The 17,310-nt window shown below is 39.3% G+C and overlaps 1 protein-coding gene across 1 annotated transcript in view; it reads right to left on the bottom strand.

Annotated features, from left to right (window-relative positions):
- Positions 1 to 6,299: 6,299 nt before the first annotated feature.
- The window catches only part of phf24 (PHD finger protein 24), a 31,844-nt gene continuing 20,833 nt past the window's right edge, over positions 6,300 to 17,310 (bottom strand). Inside the window, exons 5-8 of the mRNA XM_046067597.1 lie at positions 16,519 to 16,721; positions 14,475 to 14,641; positions 8,856 to 8,933; positions 6,300 to 7,800 (exon numbers count right to left, since the gene is read on the bottom strand). Of these exons, the coding sequence (XP_045923553.1) occupies positions 7,704 to 7,800; positions 8,856 to 8,933; positions 14,475 to 14,641; positions 16,519 to 16,721 (545 nt within the window). The 3' untranslated portion in view covers positions 6,300 to 7,703. The remainder of the gene's footprint in view (positions 7,801 to 8,855; positions 8,934 to 14,474; positions 14,642 to 16,518; positions 16,722 to 17,310) is intronic.

Raw genomic sequence — 17,310 nt, 5'->3', positions numbered from 1 at the left:
ATTATTGACAAATGTGAAAACAATAAGACTTACACAATTTGCTTATCGTGCAGATAGAGTAGAAGAGAGATGTGTGCAACACTTTAAAACTCAAGAAACAGGCATGTTAGACGACTGTCCTGGAACCAGACAGGCTGTAATTGGCTCTCGTCTGCTTCGGAAACTGAGTGGGCTCCAAGGAAAAAGTTGGCCTGGCTGGAGGAGGTGGGATGTGATGTTTGTGCTTGCATGCGGAGGTGGATTTAAACATGGATTGGAGAGATGGAGATGGAATGTTGTGGCATGTTTTTAATGTGTTGAAAATCAGTTGGCAATGGTAGAATGAGGACTGAGGTGGCAGTGGGTAAACCCTGATACTGGATCATTTTGTTATTTTGAAAGCCGTCTTTACTTGTGTTTCAGCCAATGTGATTAGACCTCCTACTTTCTTTCTTCCTATCTGTCTGTCTATGCAGACGTACAGTATTTTTAAATGAAACTACTATATTATATACTGTAAAACTTCAGTTTAAAAAAACATGTCAGGTAGGTTCTCCATTCAGTGTTGTTTGACCAGAAACTGCATTTCAATCTGGAGTTGGTCCTCGGGCGCTGTACAGTGGCTACCCACTGCTCCCTTAGGGATGGGTTGAATGCAGAGGATGAATCTCGCTACATGTATGTGTTTGTGACAAATAAAGTACCTGTACCTGTAAAAGCCTAGTCACAGTTAGATGCCTGTCCCTTTTACTAACCTGGTGAGTCTACTAGGGGGGTGACGAGATTTTGTGCCATGAGATCTTGCAATATTAAAATGTGATGATATTTCTTGTCAGGGAAAAAGCTTTTTTTGCGAGATTCACACAACTGACACCTTTCACACACTGTCACGCCACACATCAGCTTTCTCACACAGTGAAAAACAAATGTATAACTGATAAAGTTGACTCGCTGTGATCTGCACCATGTCAGAGCCTTAGTGCATAATATTCTGTTATATTTTTATATATTTCAGTTGTCACGTGCCACCTGGATTTTGTGTTTCCCTCACATAAATAAAAACATTTCCACCATAAATTTAAGCAGAAAAGGCTGACATTGGTGCAAAAAAACTCACCAGAATGCAGGAAATGAAGTGTTTAACCCTCATAATTTCTATGTAATTCGACATTAAAGATTCCTTAAAATATATAAAATCTCGTCTTGTCTCGTTCTTGTGAACACAATTTTGTGGATCGTCTTGTGAGTTAAGTGTATTCTCACAGCGCTAGTGACTACATGTTTTGACAAATAAACACAAGTCTCAATGAGAAGCCTGGTCTGATTTTATTTTTAGAAGTGCTTTTCATGGATAAAACCTCTGAAAGCTCACCCTGTCCCCCACTTGAGCTAGTTCTAAGCTGCTTAGATTGCACACAAAACAAATGTTTAAACTTTTGTCAGTGTGGACATGCTACACATCAGACATCGGTTAGATTCTCCACAGTTCAATCCTTCAGTTCATTTTATGGAACCAGTGAGCACCAATGTGTTCTTGAGGTTGGCCTAAATGGGCTGTCTCCTGGGGCTAGAACAAATGAATGATTCGTAATTGTTATGTTATCCAATAGCCTAATATTTAAACAAGTTGTATTGGTGCTCGTTAAAATAAACATTGTGATAGTAACCTATTTCCCATCTTTGCTGAGCAATGGTTTTATGCAAAAGGAATTAAAGGCCTGTCCCAAATATAGACAGGGGGGGTTCAGTGATTGAAGCCAATAAAAGCTCGGTCTATTAATTGAAGTTTACACTATGTTTTTATTATAAGACAACCTGAATGCCTTATATATGATATAACTTTACACTCTAAAGCCAAAAAGACTAAAGATAAAGAACAAAGTCTCATTATAGACCTACGTTGGCTAACAGACCTGCTGATTAACTCTGTGATGTGACTGATGTGTTAACATTTTACTGTGGCCCCATTCTGGCACCACTTCCCCAGAGCCATGACTACACTGCCACTGTTGTTTACCATTACTCATCCCTGCTGAGTGAAGCCATCACACAACAGCAGCCAGCCGCACCACAGCACCTCAGCCAGCTGCTGGCCCTGATACGCTCTCTGTAGGACAAGCCAGATAACCTTTATACTGAGCTCCTTTGGATTACACATGGGGGGCGATGACTCACAAAGTCACACTTTGACATCTGTGCATGCAACACACTTGGCACGCTTGTATTCATGCACTTCAATGAAAATGCGTTGTATTAAAGTGCAGACATTTTAACGTTAAATACATTTTGTGTTATTCTGCATTTCTAATTGTAAACAAATTCCATAAAAAACAAATTTTGGATGTTAGTACATCTCTCCATGCTTTCTGACTACCAAACCTTGTCTGTGGCCCCATGCTCATTGGTTCCTACAGAAGAAACCTTTGAAAACAAGTCACAAATATATATTCCTTTTTTAAAAGGCTGTGTGAATTCTTCAGATTTCTGGACATTGTAGCTTTTATAAATTTTTGTGGGGGAATGTATTTAGAGGCGGGTTAACACACGTTCAGTGTGGGACTGATTCCAAATCATAGTACCCATGTTCATGGTAATGAAGGAAGATGTCGGCCAGAGCAACACTGTGTCTCAGTGATGTGTTTATGGTCTACATATGGCACAGAAGAATAAGCTATATCCGACTTTGGCTATATGGACAATACTTGTTAGTAGGATTAATTTAATGTTGGTTTTAATGGGATCATTGCTGAACAATATAGAATATTGTGAAATGTATTCTTTAGCAGCAAGGCCTCTAGGTAAATCCTGAAAACATGGCATATACAGTACAGCAGTAATTAAAAAAACTCACACTGCTTGCTTGATCAATCAGTTGGCCTTCCATCTTGTCAAGATTTGCTATGGTCTACTAGAAGTTTAAATTTACTGGAACAGCTCTTCTGAATTGAGGGTTCCATGGACACCCTCTATCAAACTGAGTCATACACAATACTGCATCCTGATTACACATCTGTGTAAGAGAACTTTAAAATTGTTTCTCCACGCTGGCATATTTGTTCATCTGTGTATGATTGGACAAAAATGACCTAGTTAGATGGACATTTTTAAAGTATAAATGAAAATGGTATACTACTCAGTTATAATGCACATTCTGATTTAGTTATATACTTTGTTTAGCCTTTGCCATTCATTGTAAATTGTTAATATCTATGAAGGTGTTATAAAAAGAAACAGAGAAAAGAACATTTACAGTGACAAAAAGAAACAGACACTCCTTTGTGCCTTTTGCTGCTTTGTGTGCTGTGGTTTCCATACCTAGAAGACAGAGATGTGGCCTGTCTGCTTTAGTTTCAACCCTTTTCGAGTCAACCCTGTAAAATGTAGTAGGCCTTTATTTGGCGACATGAGGACTTGATCAAAAGCTGAATATCCCAAATGACACGAAGGCTGCATCAAAGGGCTTAAAACGATCCTTCTCATTAGCTCAGTAATTTCTGAAGCTGTTTGGTGGTGCAACCTTGGACTAATTCAGAGCTCAAGCTTCACATTTGACTTAGCATTCAATGTAGCAATTAGCCCGGCCAAGAACATCATCATTGAATCTGTTATGAAACAATTACATAATATCCTCATCTAAATGATTTCACTCCCACACACGCTCTCTTATTCTTTGTGTCCTTTAATCCTTGTTTCCTGTTTTGCCTCTGTGTGTCTGTCTCTTTCTCTCTCTTTCTACAGCATGCAGCTCTCTTACTGTTTGACCTTCAGTTTAACATTTTGTTGAGATGCTACTCCTGTTCGCTTCTTTGTCTTACTGACAGATAAAAAAAAAAACAACAACACAAGCTTCGGGGCAGCAGAGGCTTTATAGCTACACTGTCTGACTACTATGTTTTCCTTCTCTATTGTTATGTTTTCCTTCTTTATTTTGGTCAATTTAACTTTTTAAAGCTTGACAAGCCTTCGAGGCAAAGCAATGTTTAAACCCCTCTCTCTTGCAAGAGACCTCTTGGCAGTGAGAGAGAAAATGTAGGCAGGTGACAGGGCCAGTGGCCATGATACTGTGAGAGCCAGGTTTTTGTCCTCTTTATGTAAGCTTGAGCAGACACTCCGCCCCCATCTGCTAAACAATTGCCACTTCTAACTGTCCCTGTGCTGCGGCCCTCTTGACATTCAGACTGTAGTGAGTGAGAATAAATGGGTATGGTCTTCAGGGATAGCCTTTGCCCTCTGTGGTGCAATCAAACTTGATAAAGCAACAGTTCTATCATGCCATGGAGGAGGAAGCTGATAACAGGCTCAATATAAAACATGTGTAAATTCAATGCTTCTTTATTGCCTCTGTAATTGACTGTCACTAAGTGACAGGGGATTGTCATCTGAAATGAGGCCTGATGCTAGCAGATTCAGCTTTAGCTAGCTAGTGCGAACCCTCAAACCCTGTGAGTTAGTTGAAAACGCTGTCTCTGTCTCTGACTTTTAATGTTTCCAGCTGATTTGTTTTACCCAGCTAAAGAGTCTTAAATATATGCTCATGATGGCTGCATCCAGTACATGATATAATACTGAAAGACAGGCTAAAACTACAAGTCACAGGCAAAAAGGGAGCATCTTTATCAGCCGAAGATCGATTTACATCTTCATCAGCTGAAGACACTGAAATAAACAGAGCATTGATTGTGTATTGAAGGGCACAGCTACTTAGCTTTGTTTAATAGTACAGTATAAAAATATAATTAAACTGTTATTTGTACCAACATAATCCTGGGATGGTTTAGATGCCCACAGCCAACATAGTGGTTTGATTTATGATTGAATTAGGGTGACCATATGTCCTCATTTTCCCGGACATGTCCTCTTTTTGGGACCTAAAACATGCGGGATTTCTTAATTGCCCAAAATGATTCATGATTCTTTTTTTTCTTTCTACAGTCTGCATTCATTGTGCGCTTTGACCAGTATCGGCATTATTCCATTTTACTCTTTGGCTTGGGACTACAGGGACTTTTTTCTACGTACCGGGACTTCTCACAAGCTGCCGGTACTCTTTCCTGCCCTCTCCACCAGTGGAGACAAAGTTGAGAGAAGATCGGGTGCTTTTTTATCCAAGCGTGTGCATAATGTTGCTCATCAATGTCACTTTTTTGTAAACCGACCAATTATAGTCTGAATGGGGAAGGATATTAAAAAAGGTTGACATGGTGCTCCAGCAAACTTTTAAAATGTTAAATTTTGTTATGCACAAAGGGTTATGATTATTGACAAGTTAGCTCTTAGCGTCAACAAATTAGAGACTAACCACCATATAGAGCATTTTTCTTGCACAAGGATTGAATAAGAACTACGCACCATAATGAAACTGCTGTAAATGGATATAATATTATACTAGAGGTAAGGTATATATGATACCATTATCTGAAATAATAATGAATACACTAATATTGCCTAAGCGTAGAGCCTCTGCAGTGGACAGATGTGGATTTAGCCAGAGCAAGGATGTCACTATATGAATAATTGCTCCTTTTGCCGCCTCTCTTATTAGTATATGTACACAGAGTTTTGTTCACAAATGGTAAATCCACCCTTTGAAAGATCTGACACATTTGAAAGAAGGTAGCTGTCAGAAAAGTTGAAAACATTAGAATATGTAAAGAACATCCCCACTTTTGTTCTGCTATTTATTTTACAGCATTAAGCAACAAACAAAGGACACTATCAGCCAAACAGATATTTTTTAAATTTATTATTGTTGTAATATGTGTGTGTGTGTGTGTGCGTGTGTGTGTGTGTGCGTGTGCGTGTGTGTGTGGAAGGGGGTGGGGTGGGGGTGGTGAGGGGTCTGTTTTTTTTTATTGATATATATATATAATATAATAATAATAATATATAAAACAATCAAAAATTATGCTTCGCTTTCACAACAGAAAAGGATGAGTTATCAAACAAACTGCATTGACTTTTGCAGTAAAGCAAACAATAAGCAAGAAGACATGTTTATCAAGTCACAACAGCATGCAAAAACACTCTAGTGCTGGCTACATAATGATATATATATAATGATATTATTTTCATATTGCTGCAATTTCAGTCGCTGCTCATGTATACTGTACTTCCACCTACCTCATGTACATAAAAATACCTACTATGCTATTATACTACTATATATATATATATGCACTATACATATATATATATATATATATCCATCCATCCATATGGTGCATCCCGATGGTAAATGTATTTTTGTTTGTTTATTTGTGTAGTTCTTTGTTGGTATTCATGTTTTAAAAAAAAAAAAGAGAAAAGACACAACCCCAAGATTCTCAAGATGGAGAGTAAATGCCATGCATTTATTTCAGCACTGTGACTTATCCCTCAGACAATCAAGATTCATGTCATTACAATTCTTTATTCACTAAGAGGACCTTGCATTGACCCGTCATTACATGGCATAAACACTACCTAAGTTCAACTCATTACACTATGTTTCCAGTGATTCTATGGGCAGTTTCATGTGCATTTAAATTGTTGGATAAATTTAACATTATAGAATTCCCAGTGCCTCTGTATATTAACAAAAGACAAATGTTTGCACATCACCCATTGTCTTTCAGTATTTAATTACAGTGATTATGTCACACAGTAGTCCATCTACAGCTCATTCCCACAGTGCAAATAATGACACTAGAACAGGAGAGTAGACGTTTCCACCTTGTGCAGCAGCTCTGAGCACAGCAGGAACAAAATGTACTACAGTATATGGCAGTATATACACGTCACTTACTGGGTTAGCTTTCGTTAATGTTCACTTCACATCCTTTTTCATAGTTAGTACTTCAGAAGAACATAGATTCTTGGATGAAAATGGGAAAAACAGAGGATATATCAGAGGATACAGGAATAAATACAGCATTTTTAATGCATAATAATAATTTATACTGTTATGAATAGCAGTTCTCATATAATATTATGTACGCGGATAGCTTTCATTCCTGTTTGGTATATGTTCTGATAATGGCAGCTGCAGGGTTAATCTCCTCCCAGAAGCCTTGTCAAACAGTACCACTAATGAATCTGCATGTGCCTCTGTGTAGCGTGATTAACAATTTTGATGGGGAATAACACAATCCCATTACAGTAGCATGGAACTATTATTAGGACATGATGAGGCCCAAAGGAATGAATACTTGAAAGAGTAACAGCCTGTCACACTAACATACCCACATGGAGAGGTGTATCATGTTGCTGGAGGGCCGTGGAGTGTAGTATTTGTAATTTAATAAAGAGTGTGAGCATCCTAGGAGCTTGTCTGATTGTGTGCATGATCTGTATACTCAAAGGTTTCAGAAATATCACTGACTGACTGACTGACTGACTGGTCGTGAGTGGGTTTTGAATGGTTGTCTGCCTTGTCCTATCCCTCACATTTGTTGGAAGCCGTTGAGTTTTGGAGTTGGGACCTGTGTCAGCTGCTGTCACTTGCGTCATGAGTGTGTCAGTCAGCATGCGTGTTTTCAGTGTTGTGGGGTTGAGGTGATGCAGAGGAGGAGAGATTCTGTCGATGGCTTGATCCGCTGTCTCTCAGTGCTTCATCCAGTTTGCTCAGTCGCCGTCCTCATGCCATCGTGCCATCACGTCTTTCTTCCTCCGCTCATCTGTAGTCTACAGGGTACACCCTCTACCTCTCTCCCTCTCTCTGCTGGGGTGCAGTGGAGGATCCTGGACTATAGAGGCAGACGGATGTGCATGGCAGAACTATTGGGCCGTGCAGCCAAAACATAGATGGCACTCTCCTTTAAAAAGTCTGCCCAGGTCACTGGCCTGTTGAAAGAAAGAGAGCGGGTTTTATTTGTTTGTCAAAAATCCCTTTTTGCAATAATGACTATAATAATGACTTCACTGGAAGAAATGGGCCATTAAACACGGTATGGAAGTTGGGTAGTACTGATAGATGGACTAACACACTATTGGTTTTGGTCTTTTCAGAAACATACAGAATAACACTAGTCATTTCCTGACCACACTCAAAAATGTAATCCGGATCTTTATTTTTGGGTTGTAAGTGTCTTGCTCATTACAACCACTCTAAATATGTAGATGTGCAGACATTATCCCACACAGCATACACCACTTTACAATACAAAACAGTAACCATGCAGCGCAAATCATTTGATAATATCATTATAGTGAGCGTCTGGTCTCATGCTGCTTTGAAAATTCAATTATAAAAACAATGTTTGTCAGACCTCTAAGCATGTCTAAGCATGTTCTGCTAATTAGTATATAACTTAATAAGACTCTTGGGTAGCTCTCTTTGTAATTTTGGTTCCCTGTAGTCGCTGCTGAAGTGCTTGTGCATTAGCTAAAATAATTGCAACATTTTGTAATGTGGCATGAAGAAAAGCCTCAAAAGTCATGACATGTCAAAGAAGACCGGTCTTCATTATCTGGTGACAAAAATTGACTTTGAGGTCATTTTCTGGGGCAGTGATGCCTGAAGCAGGAAGGTTGTTGCAGTCTAGGCTGCAATCTTCTTGGCTGCATTGTCTCACTCAGTATGAATCCCACTATTGCTGCCCACGAACAGCCATATGAAGACCATATGCAGGCTGGTCCAGTGGGAAAGGTATAGGCTTATTCTAACCGGGTGAACAAGTATATGTAAATTTCACTGCTGAGGGGAGTCTGAAGGCCTGTAAAGCCCATTAGAGGTAAGAGCTTGTGGGAACAGAGCTTCACCAAATTGGTATTTACTGCAAGGTTTTATTTTAAACTGTTTTCAAATTATTCCCCCGACTCGCACACACACACACACACACACACACACACACACACACACACACACACACAGTCACTTAAAATGTAAGCGGACAAACCTGCTTTCATCAGTCTTGCTCCTCTCACTGCCAGAGCTGGCTGGACTGCTCTCACATATGGGGCCGACATGACTTATACTTTACCAAAGGACAGAGAATAAACAGACAGACAAGGACAAGTTAGATAGTAGGCTTGAAAAAAAGGTCAATGAAAGGAAAAGACATTTCCTTGCACTGAAAAAAAGGGGAAAACAAGATAATTCATGAAAAAGGAAAATGCACCCTAAATTGTTTCACCATTCCATTCACACAGGGTGATTTTACCAATTTAATTCCTACATTCAAATAAAACTAATTTGGACAGAATACAAAAGGCAGAGAAGCCATCATCACTGTGGTGGCATCTCTCACTTGTAAACATGGCCTTTCTGTGTGGAGTTTGCATGTTCTCCCCGTGTCCATGTGGGTTCTCTCCAGGTGCTCTGGCTTCCTCACAAGTCTAGGTTAATTGGTGTCTCCGAAATTGTCCTTAGGTATGGATGTGAGTTCTTGTGTGGCCCTGTGATGGACTGGTGACCTGTCTAGGATGTACCCTGCCTTTTGCCCGATGTCAGCTGGGATTGACTCCAGCCCCCTGCGACCCTGTACGCAGGATAAGCGGTTGACGATGGATGGAACAAACAAGAAGTCTTTTCTGGACTGTGCTGTTATCAGCCAACAGTACACTTTAGCTTTGAAAAAATGGAAACTAAAAGCCACAGGCTTTTTTTTGATAAAAGTTATTGTATTTTCATAAATTGTATCACTCAAAGACTCATGTTGATTGCATTCTGAACAGCATGCCAACAAGGGATGGACCAGGAATTGCAAAGACATAGCAATATGCCAACACAGGGCAAATGGTTAGCCACCGCCCCTCCAATTTCTTGCTAGTTTGGTAGTTTAAGTCTGAGATTTTTTTGTTGAAATTCAATTCTCACAGTGTGTGTTGCCTATCTATATTAAATGGGGTATTTCTTCTGAATGCAAGAAATCACAGAGTTTGATGATTTAGGACAGACCTTTTTTTAAAACTATTTGGTGTGGTCAGAAGCTGTCAAACAGCAATATTAGGCTATTTTGGCTCAAATAATATGATCATCATCCCATAGGCATCCAGGAATTGAGCGAACCTTAGCAAGTAAACTAAAGATGTGGTGGGGGGGGTGTCGTTTCCCAAGTTTTGTGTGAGAGGAGGCCCATAGTCTCAGACTTTGAAAACCCCTGATTTAAATTATAAGCAAGCAATGGTTCCTGCTGAGTTTAATGCAATTAGCTACTTAGAGCTTTGATTTCCAGACTAAGGAGACTGGACAGAAGAGGTACCTTAATGTTATTGTTCATAGCCTGTTTCTGTCATAACCAGTGTCACACTAGTGTTTTTAAACTGAATAACTTGCCTGCCAACCGTGATTAACCCATACATATCTGCAGCATCTTTCACTTGCTTTGTTTACAATTGTCAAGCGAATGTGTAGTGAAACATAAAATGTTGCAAAAAAGAAGATGAAAGTAAGGTGTGTTTCCACAAACCGGTATGTAAGGATTAAACTACACTACAGTATAGTTCTGTCAGAAGTTGGCAGTATAGGCTACATTATGCATGGCTGTAATAAACAGCAGGTTTGGTGGTAAATCTTCTGTCAATCAACTAATCATTTCTAAATTATTCTTGACGTTCTCTTTCCAACCATAATTGTTGACGATACAGACTTTACAGTCCAAAATCAGTGGGTGAGCACACTTTCATTTCTGACAAAAAATCTTTACTCAAGGTCAGCTTACTGGCTTTTCTGGAGCTTTCAAACACATCTCATGGTCTTACTCAGCAGGCAGAGTTAACCCAGATTGATCTAATAAAAATCCAGTGAGTGGTCCTTGGGTTAAAAATTTTTGTAACAACTCAAGTTTCCGAAGTCAACAAAGAACTTTCTCAATGATGTAAATTCTTCTGTTTTGGCTGGATTTTCATTCTGATGTTCAAAAAGGTTATGTTAAAATATGGAGCAAGACAATGTCACTTTACATTTCACTAGAAACCCAAATGACTGTCTTCCACACCTACATGAGTCATGAGTTTTTGATCTTTCAGAGTCAGATAGAAGCTTCTCATTAACTCTCTGACTGATGGCTCCTTGAAAAACTCCTTTTCACTCTCACTCTGTAGCTCAGTAATGTCTATAATCCAGCGATCAAAGGGAGCAGAGTTTTCTGACTCATTTGATACTTGCTTTTTAATGAGCATGAATGTGGTTGCCTTTAAGTGTTATGTGTGGACCTGACTCACACCCTTTTGGTCCTCAGTGCCCTCTTACATTGAGGCTTTTAACACGAGCCTCCCCTAAAGAGAACAAATGGCTTACTTTGGATCCCTATAATTAGAGGCCAGCCTGGATCTTATCCATGCTTCAGCATAACAAGACCTAATCATGTGATGGGCTCACATTCTGCACATTAAGCTTCATTCAAGGGTACATGCGTCTTTGATTGCTGAATGTTCAGAAAGAGTTCCAAGTTGGTGTTAAGAGGGTCCTCACTTTCTTTAGAGCGAGGGTTAAATTAACGAAAACTAAATCATGGGGTTGTCTGAGGAATATTTGAGGATTGCAGAGTGCTCGAGAGTGTTAAAGTAAGGAAAAGGAGACAAGCCATGCAGTGCAGTGTCTCACTCACCCACAATTCATAGGAGAGCAGAGTCCCATGAGTCTGTGGGGAATGCCGCATGTTGAATAGGTGAGAGGGATGGAATGGTACAGCACAGGAGATGTGACAGCACAAGAGTTTATGAGCAGTAACAAACACATGCACACGCATACATACACATACAATACACACTTGAATGCTTACGTGTTGCAGGCATAAGTAATAATAGTAATATAGCACTCTCAAACGGCTCATTCTGCATAATGAGCACTTTTAATATGTACTTCTACTTGATGCAGGACTGTCACTTGTAATGGAAAGCTCTGGCATTGTGGTATTGTTACTTTTACATGGATCTGAATACTTTTTCAACCACTGGCACACAAAATATCACACAAACACATAGTGTATACAAACAAATGAACCTCATCAGAGTCAACTGGAGTTTAATTTCCATTCATTATTACTCTGATGATGTGTGTCTATGAGTATGAAACTAATAAAGAAGAGGTGATATTTTTTTAATATCCCATATATGGTGCAATATTGAGTATGATTCCTTATTGCATTTTCAAGTATAGACTACAGGGGATGGACACTATCAAAACAACAGATGTTCATTTCAATCCAGCACAATAATCATCCAGTAAAGACGGCTTTTTTCAAGGTAATGACGTTCGATTTTTGTTAAGACTTTGTCAGAGAGGTACTCATTCAACTCTAGGGTCCTTTTTAAGGCTGTACTTTGTGGTGGAGTTGCACCGGATTGCATTATATTGTGAAATGTAGCTAATATTTTGCCTTTCAGACAGCATATTTGTTGCAGGGTTGTTGTTATTGGATTGCCCTATACTATGTTCATGTTATTGTGTCCATACCCTGTAGCCATTTCAGGCACCAAACCTATATGATCTCAGCCACACAAAGCAGAAACAGTTCTGTGGTGAGTCTGCCTCAAGAGTCTTTAAAAAAACACAGTTCAAGTGAGTTCCAAGCTAAAGCTACCAGCTTCATCAGTCTAAGACGTGACAATTTATTAATAGCTGGAATTCAGTCATATTCAGCATCAAACTTGTGTGGAACTAAGTGCCTGCCATCAACATGAGTAGCAGCACAGAATACATTATTGAATGAAACACATTACTTTAGTGGCATTAATATGAGAGGAGGAAATGGTTACATTTACATTCCAATTTGTACTTGTTTTAATAGGATTTATATTGACATGATTTGAATATTTGTCTTGACAGAAGCAGAAACACTTTTGAGAAACAGTTCCTTGCTCATCACAAGGCCGTTTACTATTTCTTTATCAGCGCTGCACTGGTGTGACTGCGTTCTGCACTGGTCGTCAATATGCCAGTCAAAAACAAAGCTTTGATTCTTAAGCAATCTGTTGCTGTCTCTGCAGAAAGACAGAGAAACAACATCGCCACGCCTGTCTTGTCTTGTTACAATGCACATTGGCTAGTCATACATTTGTAATGAGAGGGAGGTAACAAAAAGTGCAACTCAATGTGGAAATGGTGACCAGATGCCAAAATATGGTGAATTTGTGCTGCAGATACCTGTACGGTCATAGCTGTGGTTTTTGATTTGGCACACTAGCCAGAGGACGTGTTAAATAATAAATACAAACACCAGTGCAAAAACTGCAGGAGGCAGGCGACTCTGAACTGTAAGTTCATGTTATGTGTAATTGTGCTAAAAGTATAATTTGGCGATCTTTTGGGGGTATTTCTGTTTGGTTAATTATTTGATTTGTGAATATTATCTTTCCTTATCTCTGAAGCAAAATATGATGGTATGCAAAAGATGTAAACAACAAACAGTTGTTGCAGATGAGCCCTGTGACCAAGGTTTTGAGTTCCCTAATTATAATTGATTAATGTAGATGGTTGAAGTTTACTTTATTGAGGTGATTTTTAGAGTGTCCTTACTGAAAATAGCCTGCTGTGGCTGGAAATGAAGCTATGAGAGAGGTGAGAGTGAACCAAAAGAGAAGTTGTGGGCCACAAAGCTAAAGACTGTGCTGAAACTCACACTAAAGCTCTGTAAAGCCATGGGGAGCTGCAGATTCAGGTGATAACTAAGAGAGGCCTCTTTCATATTGTCACATTGTTTTCACATTGTCATTTGATACATTGTTATAAAAATATTGATTATATCTGCTTTGAATTATTGCATGATGCTTTACAGTAAAAAAATAAATAAATAAAATATATATATATATATATATATAGAAGGTAGTTATATGAATACCAAACATAATGCTTTGGAACAATGCTAAAATAATTACATGAATTATTAATTTGTATTGTTGTTTTTGTTCTATTAGTGGTAGTAGGTTCTTGGAAACGTTGTTTTAAAACACAGAAATTAATGTAAATCATCCAAAAATGTAAATAATATGTAGTAAGACCCAAAAGATGGATCTGTTAAATGAATTAGTTGTGTCATAAAAGGAAAGGAAAGGCAGCAAAGCTCTAAACAAAACATTTTAACTAGGAGTGACAGATATAGAGTCATTGTTAAAGTGGGTTCTTGCAGGTTTGCAACCAGAGATAAATTTATTTAACACATGAACAAGTTTTCTGTTGTCCAACACTGATGCTAAAAACACAGAAGCCTGTCTCAAATGATTTTATCATTTGATATATTGAGTAAGTAAAGCAGTGTGTCATCTGCAAAGAAACGAAAATGTACACTGCGTATTTTGTCAACCAGAAGACGCATATGTAATTAGAAAGAAGCTTGTTATCTTGCTTCCAGTCTTCTTTCTCACTGCCTGTATTCCCTAAGCAACCAAATCTTTTTCCCTCTGCCAGCTGCAGTTTGCATGCAGAAATCCTCACTCCCCAATCTTCTGTCAGACATATACATAGACGTGCGCCTTTCATCTCAGTCCAGACATGGAACACTTTGGTTTCTCAAAGTATTCAAACTAGTGTTCTATGTTTAAATTTGGATATAGTGACTCTCTTTTGGTGTGCTCACCTCACATTGCAAGACTGCGAGTCTTTGTTGAGCTTGTGGAACCAGGACTGCTGGGCCTGGCGGCATTCTGCTCGCGTGATCACACCGTCTTTATCCAGAGCAAGACCCAGGAATACTGACCGTGCCTTGTCTCTCTCCTTGGCAGTCAACAGACGCACCAGTGAGTTCTAAGAAAAATAAAACCCAATGTTTGAGATTAGGCTTCTTTAATTCACTCATAGTAATTCCGTTCCCATTTCATGCTTGTAATTGCTGTAATTTGGGGGCCTGGAAAAGGTATTTTTATTACAATAGCACTCTCTGACATAATATACTAGCACTGTTTTACCCCATGCTACCCCAGAGTCACACACAGTCCATAAATAGCAAATTTAATCTCCCAAGCCAAAAACACGACACAATATTTAAACAGTTTTGTTGAATTTGTCCCTGAGCCTTTCTAGGCACATCAACAACCTATGTCTTGAAGATACCTTTTCTCAATTTGTAGAACAGAATTTACAAGGATGTTACAATGTAGCAACATCAGGCAATTTTAAGTAAGGCTCAGAAATCTTTTGTTTTTCAGTAACACCATACTATGTGATCACTGTAATTGCGGATATCTGCCACCACATGTGAAAGAATGTGAACACCCTTCACCTATGAATGACTGCAACACATTAGTTTATTTTTGAGTAGTGAGACAAGGCAAACCTTCTCATCACTCGGTCTAGTTGCTTTAGATCACGAAGTGAATGATAGGATGTAAACACAGTAACTTTGCGTTAACTACACAGAAAATTACGAGATTTGAAGACTCAAGTAAGAATGAGAGGGAAAGCTAGACAACAAACTAGTTAACCTGTGTGTGTGTGTGTGTGTGAGAGAGAGAGAGAGAGAGAGAGAGAGAGAGATCTCCGCTGGAAAGACAGTTTTAATATTATCGTGTAGCAGGTTGCAGTGCAATCCACCGTTCTTGTACAGTACGTTAAGTATGGTCTTGATTTTCTTTTTCTCCTGGTTTAAAAACCTGTCGGGATGTTAAAACTCCCAGCTGGGGCTGTCCCGATAACCGCAAAATTTAAATACCGCGCTATTAGTCAAACCTACCGCGGAGGATGGTAAGCACCACAACAACCGCAATGTTCATACTGTACACTTCAGGGTGTGTTAAATTAATAAATGAGTGCTTCAAAAGTTCCACAACCGTAACAACCTCTGTAACGGTTCAAAGATGGATCGCCATGGGCTGTACGTGACCCGCCTTCAAACTCTGAAGCTGTAAGTGTTTTGTGTTGTTTCTATTGTGGCTAGCACGCTCTAAGATGTTGGACTAACGTTGGCCAGTCCAGAGAAACTGTGGACAGTAAGCCTCATTTGAATTTCACTAACTAAGGAACGTAGTGTGTCGCGAGCCTGCAGCTGTTTTTCATGTTGCTTTCTGTGGAAATTTAGTTACTACAATGTTACTACAGTGCAGTTTAGTTGTGGACAGCCATTCCGCTGCACACCGGCGCACGTGTGTGTGTGAGTGTGTGTGCGCGCGCTGCTGTGGTATGTAAATTGACATGATAGACATGCCCTGAAGGTAATGATATAGCTACGTCTGAAAAAGACCCGGGCATGGCATAAGCGGGATAGTACCACTTTGAACGTTCCCTGATTGTAAAGAGTGATGCTTTGCGTCAGGTAGTTCTTAGCCTCCTCTATAGTACCCTATAGCACCTTTTGTAATGCACAGTTACTCCGCCAAATCCCAATATTTCTTCCTAGAACAGAACTGAAGAAGTCCTTTGGATGAGGGACGAAACGTCTTCCAGTATCTTCAACCAAGTCCAGTTGCCCTTGATTTTAACCTTCGTTGGATTTCTTCCTAGTTTTCTCTTGCTAATTTGCTGTGCAACACAGGTTATGGCTCAGTTTCAAGGCATTACCACTTAGGAGGAAATTTAGGGATTTTCGGGGTGCCATTGGATGCTGTAGCAAAATCAGGGAGTGTATTAGCTGTTTGATAATTATGTGTTGAATAACGTCAACTTGCTTCCTCATTCTAATACTTTACCTCTGTGCGAAACTTCCTCAAAACTACCAGAGACTCAAAGTAGAGAAAGTCCGACCATTCGATGTGACCCTTCTTCTCAGGATCCAGCGCCGCAAACTGGGCCAGGACTTCCTCCTCCTGCTCATCAGTCAAGTCCTTATCAAATTGTTGCTTGGATGCAAAGTGGCGGTACTGCAGCAGCTCATCTGACACCAAGCATGACTCTACAGCGGCAAGTAAAAATTAATCACATTATGACCCAATTAGTAACCAAGCAGTCTTCCAGATATACTTAACGTATAGTGACTCATACTCTTCAAAGGCTGGACCACCTTATTGCCCTCCATCCACACATTTGGAAGTAGACAAGGGTGCGGGCAAATAATGTAATAACTTTTATTTGAGCAATCCAATTTAAAAAATCTAGGGAACAAAACAGTGTATGTGGGAGTGAATACATTTCTGACCAAGGTGTCAGAAATGTATTCACCTCATGGGTCTTAATTTGTTTCTTCCGCTAAATGTAGGACTTTATTGGCCTGACAGACAAGGCAGGGGTGTGCAGAAGAAGAAGAAAGCAGGTACTCAACTAACATAAAAATTATGCTGTGAAAGTGAGGTAACCCAAAATGTTTCTTTTTCTGAAAGACATATGGTCAGGATTAAAAAGAACCAGGAAGAGCACTTTTTTATTTAGAAAAATGCTAATGTCAGCAAGCGAACATGCTCACAGTAATGATGCTAACATGACTGTCTTGACCAGGTATATGGAAAGGTATATGTTCATCATCTTAGTTTAGTGTGTTAGCATGC

This window comes from Micropterus dolomieu, linkage group LG13 (genome assembly GCF_021292245.1).
Source record: "Micropterus dolomieu isolate WLL.071019.BEF.003 ecotype Adirondacks linkage group LG13, ASM2129224v1, whole genome shotgun sequence".
Taxonomy (NCBI): domain Eukaryota; kingdom Metazoa; phylum Chordata; class Actinopteri; order Centrarchiformes; family Centrarchidae; genus Micropterus; species Micropterus dolomieu.
This window is presented reverse-complemented; position numbering and strand designations above follow the sequence as displayed.